The sequence below is a fragment of the Vombatus ursinus genome, unplaced genomic scaffold, assembly GCF_900497805.2.
Source record: "Vombatus ursinus unplaced genomic scaffold, bare-nosed wombat genome assembly UNPS02011369.1, whole genome shotgun sequence".
In the NCBI taxonomy this organism is placed as follows: Eukaryota; Metazoa; Chordata; class Mammalia; order Diprotodontia; family Vombatidae; genus Vombatus; species Vombatus ursinus.
Window position 1 is genome coordinate 4,427,670 of NW_020951147.1, and position 11,161 is coordinate 4,438,830.

The window sequence follows — 11,161 nt, forward strand, 5'->3', positions numbered from 1 at the left end:
CCCTCGATTGTTCCAGCCCTCTCCCAGGGGTGGTATTGCCCACTTGGGCAACCTATGATAGACTAACATCTCACACCATATACCAAGATAAGCTGTAAATGAGTCCATAACTTAGATATATAAAGTGTGACATCATAAACAAATTAGAAGAGTAGGGAAAAATTATAGTTCACATTTATGGGTAGGGGAAGCATTCATGACCAAAAGGATAGAGAGAATCAAAGAAGATTAAAATAATTTTGATGACATAAACTTTAGATGTTTTTGTGCAAACAAAACCAATTCATCTGAAAGCAGAAGAGAAGCAGGTAACTTGGAAAAAAAAATGTGCATCAACTTTCTCCAGTAAGTATCTCATTTCTAAGATAGGAAACTGATTCAAATATATAAGAAAAAAATGCCATTCCCAAACTGATAAATGATCAAAGGATATGAACAGGAGATTTTCAGAGGAGAAATCCAAGCTATCAATAGCCATATGAAAAAAAAAGCTCTAAATCACTGATAATTTTAAAAACACAAATTAAAGCAACTCTATCATATCACCCCACATTCCTCAAAGTTGTCAAAGTTGACCAAAAAAGGAAAATAAATGCTGGAGGAGTTATGGGAAAACAGGTACTTGAATGCATCGTTGGTGAAGTTGTGAACTTATCCTGCCATTCTGGAGAGCAGTTTGGAACTATGGCCCCAAAGCTATTAAACTGCATCCCCTTTGACCCGGGGATCCACTGCTAAGCCTATGCTTGCAAAAGATCAGAGAAAGAAGACCCACCCGTACAACAATGTTTATAGCAGCTCTTTTTGTGGTGGTAAAGAATTGGAAACAGGGGATGCCCATCAATTGGGGAATGGCTGAACAAGTTGTGGTATATGAAAGTGACAGATACTGTTGTGCTGTACGAAATGACAAGGGGGATCATTTCAGAGAAACCTAGAAAGATATGTATGAACTGATGCAGAGGAGAGTGAACAGAATGATGAGAATAATTAGGCGTAACAATATATCGTAAAGATAATCAATTTTGAAAGACTCAAGCACTCTGATCAACACAATGATCACCACAGTTCTAAAGGACTCATGATATAACATGCTGCCTGCCTTTAGAAAGACAGCAAATGGACTCAAAGTGCAGGTAGAGGCATACATTTTTTGGACATGGACAATGCATAAAGCTAAGGCAGTTGGCGGTGCAGTGGATAGAGTGCAGGGCCTGGAGTCAGGAAGATCTGAGTTCAAATTCGGTGCCAGACACTTTCTAGCTGTGTGACCCTGAGCAAGTCACTTAACCCCATTGGCCTCACTTTCTTTATCTGTCAAATGTGCTGGAGAAGGAAATGGCAAACCGCTCCAGGATCTCTGCCAAGAAAACCCCCAGTGGGGTCAGGAAGTCAGACACAACTCAACAACAATGCAAGAGATCGTTTTGTTTGATGTGTGTGTTTGTTACAAGGGTTGTTTTTTCTTTCTTTTTAATAGGGAGTGGGGAGAGAGGTAGGAGAGAGAGAAGGTCGATATTCTTTAATTGAATAAAATAACATAAACTTTTAAAATAGATATTGCATAAATAACCATGAGACAAATGTGAAAATGACCAAGTGGAGGGAAAAAAAAGAAAATTACCCTTTTCTTTTGTATTGTTGGGTAGGAATTCAGAAATCACAGAGCTATGATGTGCTGCTCACTGTGGGGAGCTCCCAGTGTGGAAATTCCCCTTACTCATGCAGATTAGTGACTATTCTGTAATGGAGAGTTTTAGGGGATGCTTGGGGGCACTGGGACGTTCCTGGGACTTGTTCAAGGTCACTCTACCAGTATATGACAGAGGCAGGCCAGTCATCTCCACTACATGGATAGAAGAGGTCAGCCAGGGCAGTATAATTGAAACCACAGAGGTAGGACCTGCTTCCCTTCTGGCTCGGGGGGGGGGGGGGGGGGGGGGGGGGGGGGGGTTGGGAGGAGTCTTCAGCTAGAGCTGATGCCCAGGGCTTCATATCCACCTATCCCCACCCCTCCAGTGGACCCCTGACTCTTCAGCCCCCAAGGAGCAGGGCAGCCCTGGCCCCACCATCCCCAGTACCACATATGGCTCCCACTTGTCCACGCCCCATCTCCCCATCTCCCCCCCTCCACCTCCGGCCATCCCTTGAGCCCAGCCTCAGCCCCTCTGCCTTGAGGATCTTTGAGAACATCAGGCCCCCCCAGGCCCCCCTCACCAGATATGACCTCCAGGAGCAGCATGAGTTTAAGGCCATTGCGGAAATCCTCTTCAATGTTCTCAATCTGGGTCCCAGCTTTACGCAGGTGAGAGTTACACCAGGCTGTGAAGGTCTGGGAACAGAGGGAAGAGGGCAGAGGGAAGCAACTGGACCCTTTCACTGGCAGGCAGTGCAGTACACCAGGCTCCCTTGCCTTACGACAGCCCTCAGAAGCAGTTAGTGGGAGTGCTAGCACCCATTGGACAGATGGGGAAACTGAGGTTCAGGATGGGAAAGGCATTGCCTCCACTCCCACATCAGCAGAGGACCTGGATTTCTGTTCTGGCTCTCCCACTTAGCACCTGGTGATCTGTGGCAGGCCAGTGATCCTCTCTGGCCCTCCGTTTGACATCCCTGATCTCAGGAGTGGCCAACCTGGGACTCTAAGCCAATCAACCAGCATATATAAAACCCTCACTATGTATGCACCAGCACTGTGCTGGCTTCTGGGGCTGCAAGAAAGACAGACTCAGTGTCTGTGCTCTAGGAGAGGAAACAGTAAGAAGAGAGAAGAAATGAAAGCACGTACACAGATAAACAAGCCGCTATAAAGCTGCTTGGGGAGCACAAGGCACTAGCAGCAGGAAAGCCCAGGAGGGTCTTCATGTTGAAAGTGGGGCTCGGGCTGAGGCTTGAAGGGAAACCAGGGATTCTAAAGGAAGGAGTGAGGAGGAAGAGCATTCTTGGCATCAGGCACAGCCAGTGCAAAGGCATGGAGATGAGAAATGGAGCATTGTAGGTGAGGACCGAGAAGCCCATCGCAGGACAGTCCTCAAAGAATAGGGCTGGGGAAGGGAGGCAGCTAGGTGGTGAAGTGGCTAAAACTCTGGCTTTGGAGTCAGGAGGACCTGAGTTCAAATGTAACCTCTGACACTTATTAGCTGTGTGACCCTGGGCAAGTCACTTAACCTTGATTGCCTCACCAAAAAAAAACAAAAAGCAAAAAAAAAACCAAGAATACGGCTAGAAGGGAAGGTTGTGGTCGACTTTTAATGGCCACACTGAGGAAGTCAGATGGGGCTCTGGAAGCAATGGAGCCACTGGCCTTTATGCAGCGGGGGATAAGACTAGATTTTAAGGAAATCAATGTGGCGGCCATTCAGACGGGAGACCAAAGGGGAGGCCATTGAAATGGTCCAGGAGAGGTGACCTGGGCAGGGGGTGGGTGGATAGTGCGAGTAGCAAGCACAGGGTGGACACCAGAGATGCTGTAGGGGTAGAGAGGCCAAGATTGGGCAACTGCTTAGGTAGCTGAGGGGAGGGGCCGTGGCAACTGAGGATGTCCCCTCAGCTGTGGACCCGGCAATCTGCCCTCACTATAAGTAGACAAGCTCAGAGGAGGGGTGGGTTTGGGAGTCAAGATGTTGAGTTATAGTTTTAAAATGCTGACTTCGAGAAATCGATAGGACAACTAGCTGGAGATGTCCAGAAGGCAGTGAGTGATACCAGAGAGGGGTTAAAGCTGGAGATAGGAATCTGAGAGTTACAGAATCACAGATATGGAGCTTTTGTTATTGTTCAGTCATTTTTCAGTCGTGTCTGACTCTTCATGACCCCATTTGGGGTTTTCTTGGTAGAGTGGTTTGCCATTTCCTTCTCCAGCTCATTTTACAGATGAAGAAACTGAGACAAAGAGGGTTAAATGACTTGTCCAGGGTCACACAGCTAGTAATGTCTGAGATCAAATTTGAACACAGGAAGATGAGTCTTCCCAACTCCAGGGCCAGAGCTCTATCCACTGCACCTAGCTGCCCCTAGAGCTAGAAGGGCCCTTATAGGCCACTGAGTTCAACCCCTTCATTTTACAGGTGAAAAGAAGGCACAGAGAGATTAGGGATTTATCTGGGGGTCATGCAGCTAGTAAGTGTGTGAGGTAGGATCTGAACCCAGATCTTTCTTAGCCCAGTAAATGAGCCTCTACTCAACACTGCCGTAGAGTCCTCTGCAGGCAGATGATGAGGTGATTAAGAGATCATTGGTGACTTTAGAGAGAGCAGAGTCATTTGGGTGATGACGTCAGAAGCCCTGTTGCAAAGGGTTGAGGAGTGAGGGGAAAGGACGTGGAAGCAGTGAATGGGGGACTTTTTTTTTTCCAAGGAGTTTGGCTGAGAAAGAGAGGGGAGATACAGTCCTATAGCTTGAGGTAATGGTAGATTCTTGTGACGGTTTTTTAAGAATGAGGGAGATTTGGTGGTGTTTGCAAACAGTCTGGAAGAGACTGAAGATTAGAGAGAGGACGATTGAGGCAGCCAAAGAAGATGGAAGGGCATGCAGCAGGGCACATGTAAAGGAGCTGGCTATGGTAAGGAGAAAATTCATCTCACAGTCAGAAGCTGGCATAAAGCAGGGGAGAATAGGGGATGGTATTGAGGGTGTACAGAAGGGGAAAAGAGAGAGTTCTGGTAAAAAAAAAAATCCCCTTTTCTCAGTAAAATCCGAGGCAGATCCTCAGCTGAAGGGAGGTGTAGGAGGCTTGAGGAAAGAGGATTTGCTTAGCTGCAGTGGAGAGCAGGAGGCAGAATCACTTAGGGAGGAACCAAAGGATTGCCTTGCAGCAGTGAGGGTCCGTGCAAGACTGGGGAGGATGGACCCAGCGAAATCTTTCTCCGCTTCTGTTCGGCTGCCTGTGAGTAATCGTGGAGGAGGCAGCAGTACTGGGCTGGAGGCTGACAAGGTTTGATGAGTGGCTCGGACAAGGGTGCAAGAAACTGCAGAGTAGAACATAGCGTGCCAGCTAATCGATCAAGCATCGCCTGCTTGGTGTAGGAGGTGCTAAGAGCTGGCCTGAAGACCCAAAGGGTTGGGTGATTGGCAAGGGAAGGCTCCTCCCACTGGCCCAGAGCTGCTTTTCTTATTGGTAAACGGCCCGTTAGCCTCTGGACCCCAAAACAAGGAGTCTCAGTATCTAGGGCAGATTCTGGCAAGCAGGGGCATGGAGCTGGGGGGAGTAGCTCTGAAGGCAGAGGGCATGGGAGTGGAGGGGGCCAAGGAACTGCAAGGCCAGGCTTTTCTAGGGCTAGGTTTGGGGTAGAGAAGACTGAGCCAGACAATGAACGTATTGGGGAGAAGAGAGAGTGATCGGGAAGAACATGGGTCAGAAAGCAGTGGTGAGGGGGTGGCTCCTGACACTTCCTCCTCCTGGACTGTGTGTCGGGGAGGGGGGGGTGAGAGAAGGCATAGCAGGCCTTGGGAAGAGGGGGCAGGGGGCACAGAGGCCCTCAGGAGAAAGCTGGGTTACTGTGAGCACCAGGAGGCACAGAGTTTGATGAAGAGACGGGAGTTTGTTCGTCAGAGATGGGCTCACCAGCCAGGGAGGGCAGAAGTGGGCAGAAGATTAGAACTAAGCTGGATTGGGGAAGGGTGTGCCCATCCTGACTTACAGGGATTAGAGGGACCGGGGAGGAATCTGCTGGCCTTTGGACTTGGGGAGGATCAAATAGGGAGACGCTGAATTGGCTGGGGGACATGAGTGGAATGATGTACAGAGCCTAGGCAGGTCTGAAGAGCCTTTGAGGGGGAGCCCCCAGAGACAGGAATGAGTAAGGGAGGAAGGCTGTCCACGGACGAACATTCACGGGGGCAGACCCTGTCCTCTGTGCAGAGCAACGGGCTCAGTGCCCCCGGTTCATCCCCCAGCCAGCTTTGGCCCACGCCCCAGAACCACCTTGGGCTTCTTTAGGAGTGAAAGCCCTAGCCTGGTCATGGAGCAGGGGAATCCCCGCCTCTAAACTTCAGGCTGTTTTGGAAACAGGTTTGGCCCGAGGGTGGGCTTGGGGCCACCTTCCTACCTACCCTAAAAGGTCAGGATTCAGCAGTGATGGCTACACCCCTTCTTTAGGCTCCCCCAAGTCGCTGCCTCAGCAGAAAGTGTCCATCTGGCCAGAGGATCAGGTTACTCTGTAAGGAGACCCGGGCATCCCCTCCCCCTCAGCCTCTGCTTCTGGGAGACCTGATGCCTCCCCTCCCCAGCCCTGGATAGGGAACCCTGAGCTCTGAAAGCTGGGGGCCCTGGATTGGGGCAAGGTTGGTGCTGGAAAGAGGGTGCGGCTCTGAGTCAAGGCAATCTGAGTTCTAGTTCCGGCTCTGCCACTGGCTAGACCCGTGACCTAAAGCACGTCTCTCTGAACCTCAGTTTCCCCATCTGTAGAATGAGGGGTTTGGACTAAGTGGTCTGTCCCTAAGGACCCTCCCAGCTCTGCCATTCCACATCCAGTGTTCTAAGGTGCTGCCTCCTCCTCTCTTCCTCTAATCTCTGGGCCACCCCAGGCCCTGGCCAGGAGATAAGCAGAAGGCTCTGGTGTAATAGCGGTGGGGGCTCTGCGTGGGACTGGGAGAAGGTCTGGCGGGTCACCAGGGGTTGGGGCGTGGTTCTTGAGCCGAGCTCTGAGTTCTTTCTCTTCTCCATGGCAGCCCCCCACCCCATTCCAGGCTGGGGATGGGACGTGATTGCCGAGTCAGAGACCTTCAAGGGTGGGGCAGAGGGATAGATTTAACCTCTTGGAGGGAGGGGGCATCCTCCAACTGCTCTAGCCCTCCCCCTCCTTAGCCCCCCCCCCAAATTAGGTTCCTCTACAGGTCATGGAGAACTAACTCCCGGAAAAGTAAAGCCTGGCGCCTGCCCGTAAAAGGGGAAGGTAGGCAGTCCTGTCCCACTGCTCAGAGGCAGGCTTGTGAATGCCCTTCAGAGGGGAGGGATGGTCCCCGTTACCTGAACGCTGTCCTGGCCCCGCTCCCGGGCCCCCCATTCTCTCTCGCAAGAACCCCCGAGGCCCGGATCCCAGCCCCTGCGCCCGCGCCCCTCACCTTCCGCTGTTGCTTCTCCCAGGCGGGGTCCAGGAGCAGGTCTCGGTCCCAGTCCTCCTCCTGTTCCATGTACTCATGGCCCCCATAGGGACCCTGGCCCTCGCCCAGGCCCTCGGGCTGCAGCACCATCATCATGCCCACGTCCTGTGGCTCTGCCTTGGCTCCGCCGGGCCCCCGGGGCCCTCGACAGCAGCCCCCATAAATACCTCTCGGGGCTCGGATCGGATTCCCGCTAAATTTGGAAATGAGGGAGGGGCCAACAGAAGGAGGGGAAGGGAGGCAGCGAGGATGTCTGGGTCCAAGGCAGGCGAGGGGTGGAGGGGAAAGGACAAAACTGGGAGGCTGATTCTCCCCTGATGGCCCCCTTTCCAAGCCCAGAAACACTTCGAAAATGTTTGGGGGTCCAGTGCCCTCAAAAGTGTTTTGAGATCATTGGTCCAAGGAAGCCCTGGGGTTGGGGCTCTCTCAGTTTGGCTAGGCGAGGCTTAATCCCCCTTCCTTCACAGATCCGAGCTGGAAGTGTGTGTGAGGAAACAACCCATCAACCCATTTCTTGGACAGAGAAATCGAGGCATACGGAAATGCTTTGGGTGGGTTTTGGTTTTTTTTGCTGGAGCAGCAGGGGCCCAAATGTCTGGGAAGGTGTGGAAAGCCAGAGCCTGGGCGCTAATCCTAGGGATGACTGCAGAGCCAGCTGGATGCAGCAGGGGCTATTAATACTGCTCTGGCTTGGGGCTAGTGACCCAGGGAATGTGCTGAGGCAGGGGAGGCCTGCACTCGGTTGCAATTCCATCCCCTCTGCTTCCGAGAGGAATGAGGGGTGGGCTAAGCTCTCAGATAAAGGACCCTAGTGACAGCATATAGCTGCCCTCAGTACGCCTCCACCTCAGCCCAGAGGACCCACACATTCGGCCGATGAGACTGCTGAGTGACCTTTGATAGACTGTTCAGAAGGGAGAGGTCCAGCCGGACTGGAAATAGACAAATGGCACCCACATTTTCAAAGAAGTAGTCTCCAAACCGGAGACTGGTGAGCATGGCACCCATTCCTGACAAAATCATTGAAGAGATGACTGATGAAGTCTAGAAAAGGAAGCAGTGATTACAAAGTGCATGCCAGGCAGGCCAGACTTACCCATTTTCTTTTATGACAGGGTCACCAGTCCAACAGATCAGGGGAAGACTTTGTTTCAAGTTGTCTGGATTTTCGCAAAACATTTGATACAGTTTCTTAAGATACTTTGTGGACAAGATAGATGAGAAGTTGGCAACCACAGCATAGCACAGTTGGGTGGAGCTGGAACCGTCTGGTGGTCTAGGACTGCTGAAGCCCAAAGAAGAACCCTTAATGGTCAGTCCAGTGTCAGCTTGGAAGGAGGTCTCCAGTGGAGTGCCACAGGGATCTGTGAACTTTTAAAAATCACTGACCTGGATGAAGGCACAGATAACACATTTATCAGTTTTGCAAGTGAGAGAAAGCAAGAAAGGGCAGCTAAGAAAGGGCATGCTCAGGATCTCCACAGGCTTGAATGATGGACTGAATTGACTAAGATGAACTGTAATAGAGGGAAATGTAAAATCTAAGAACTGGTGTCAAACAAGTACCCGTTGGAGGACAGGTAGCAAGAAGTGAATCATCTAAGAGAAGTCTGGGTGTTTTAGTGAGCTGAGAATGGGAAACAAGCCATCAACAGGACAGGGTGGCCAGAAGACATAGTCTGCATTAAGAAGGGCATCAGTCAGGGACTGCAATGCCCAGAGAGTTGGCTTCAGAGTCAAAAATACCTGAAGCCATCTCCTCCCTCAGGTGAGCGTTAGCTGTGTGACCCTAGGTGAGTCACTTAACCTGTCTGCTCTTCTGTAACGTGAAGGGGCTGGATCTGGTAGCCATTAAGGGCTCTTCCAGATGCCTATGCTGGGCTAAGCATCTCTGTCCCTAAGGAGCTTACATTCTATTTAATTTCATCCAACGAGGGAAGCAAGAGTGTGCTTGGCTCATAGCAGGAGCTTAATAAATGTTTATTGCTGGATTGATCAATCAATCACTCTAGTGCAGGAGTGGGGAACCTTCAGCCTGGAGGCCACATGTGGCCCTCTAGGTCCTCAAGTTCATCCCTTTGACTGAATCCAAATTCCACAGAAAAAAAATCCCCCTCATAAAAGCATTTGTTCTGGAAAACTTGGTCAAAGGGCCATACCCGAGGACCTCGAAGGCCATATATGGCCTCCAGGCTGCAGGTTCCCCAGCCCTGCTCTACTGAGACCAACTCTAGAGTATTGTGCTCAGTTCTGGGTGCCACATTTTAGGAAGGACACGGACATTCTGGAGACCATCTAGAGAAGGTGGCCTCTGACAGCAGGGCTACCGAGCACCACGTCCCGTGTGGATCAGTCAAAGGAAGGAGGAATGTCTAGTCTGGAGAAGAGACTTAGGGAGATCATGAAGGCCATCTCCCCTTATTTGAAGGGCTGTTGTGTAGACACCGATTAGATTTGTTCTACTTGACTCCAGGGCGCAAGAACCAGGAGGAACTGACATAAATAACAGAAAAAACCCTCTTCCAGTGATGCTGTAGGAATGGCTACCAGTTTCTGAAGTCTAAAGTTGATCGCCATCCAAAGGGTGATGGCAAGGTGGTTGTGAGGAGTCAGTCCATTACTAAGGAAGAATCATGAGAGACGTACTTGACCCACTGACCGAAATGTAATCTAAGGCAGTGGTCAAATTCAGATAGAAACTGGGGCCACTGATTGTAAGAGTCCCTGTGGGCTGCATACTGATGTAGAAAACCACATGTCAACACGATCGGTGTTTCAGTGTACTTTTGTTTATTTTGTTCAATATTTCCCTTTATAATTTTAATGTTCCCATTCTAATCTGGATCAGGCTGCACTTGCCGTTGTTGGGGCTCTCGTGTGACTGGCAGGCAGGGTATCTGATGCCTCCGGTTTGAAGGATGCCGATAGAAACACGTATGGAGTGAAAAGATGCTCACTTGGTGAGATTATAATAGCTAGAATCTGTATAACATTTTACGATTTGCAAAGTGTTTCACACATAGCTCGTTTGATCCTCACAACAACCCTTCGGGGTAGGTGCTGGTATCATCTCCATTTTACAAGGGATCATGGGATAACAGATGGAATGATTCACTCGTGTGCGGGCAACATTAAGGGATCTGGAGAAATATTCCTTTTCCTATCCCAACCCTACCCCTACCCAGAAGGATACTGCCTCTGTGGCAGGATGGGCAGGCATGCCTGGCTTGCATCTGCATGCTCCTGGACAGTGCCCACATTGGTGAGATCGAAGATCTTTAGAAATATCGTAGTCCTACATCCTAGTGATTATCTCAAATTATCTAGAAGTGGAACAAAAGCTACCGGGAGCAGCAGCGGCCTCCCTCTCCCTGGAGGTTGTAATCGGAAGCTGGACAGCAGCCTAGGAGAGCACCAGAGCAGATATCTCTGGCTGCTGGAGATCTCGGGAAGCTCACTTTACAGGGAAGTCAATAAACATTTATGAAGCGCCTACTGTGTGCGGTGCGCTAAGCAGTGGGGATCCACAGAAGGCCAGAAGGCAGTTCCTGCCCTGGAGGAGCTCCCAGACAGCACATAGACAGCTACGGACAAACGTATGGACAGGCTCGAATGGATGGAAGGAAGGCGCCAGAATTAAAGAGGGGTGCAAAGGCGTCTTGTTGGAGGTGCGATGTTAGTTGGCGCTTGAAAGAAGCCTGAGGCTTGGGGACTTTCCCAAGGCCCCACAGGTAGCAAAGATGAGCTCTGAACCCAAGCCCCTCCCTCCAGAGCCAGTAGAGGCTGGACCAGATCTTTGGGCATCTCTTCTACCTTGGAGAGTTAGTGACCTAGGGGGGCGGGGCCCTAGGAGAGGGGGCGGCGCCTCAGGGAGGCGAGGGTGGAGCTGGAGCTTGGGCTGGCGGGTCCAGCTCGCGCACGCCCTCATTGGCTCATCCCTCCGCCCAATCAGATCGCTGCGTCCGCAGGCGGCCGCCGCTCATTGGGCCGGGCGGCGGCGCCGCGGGCTCTGATTGGCGCGGCCTCCGGCCTGCGCGGCGCGGCCCCTTCGCGGCTGCGG

The 11,161-nt window shown here is 51.1% G+C and overlaps 2 protein-coding genes across 2 annotated transcripts in view; one reads left to right on the forward strand and one right to left on the reverse strand.

The window, feature by feature from the left end:
- The window catches only part of ACTN3 (actinin alpha 3), a 21,707-nt gene extending 14,510 nt beyond the window's left edge, over positions 1–7,197 (reverse strand). Inside the window, exons 1-2 of the mRNA XM_027856119.1 lie at positions 7,063–7,197; positions 2,082–2,332 (exon numbers count right to left, since the gene is read on the reverse strand). Coding sequence (XP_027711920.1) covers positions 2,082–2,332; positions 7,063–7,197 — 386 coding nt within the window. The remainder of the gene's footprint in view (positions 1–2,081; positions 2,333–7,062) is intronic.
- A 3,141-nt stretch (positions 7,198–10,338) lies between these two features.
- ZDHHC24 (zinc finger DHHC-type containing 24) overlaps positions 10,339–11,161 on the forward strand; it is a 3,178-nt gene continuing 2,355 nt past the window's right edge. Inside the window, exons 1-2 of the mRNA XM_027856120.1 lie at positions 10,339–10,363; positions 11,054–11,138. Coding sequence (XP_027711921.1) covers positions 10,339–10,363; positions 11,054–11,138 — 110 coding nt within the window. The remainder of the gene's footprint in view (positions 10,364–11,053; positions 11,139–11,161) is intronic.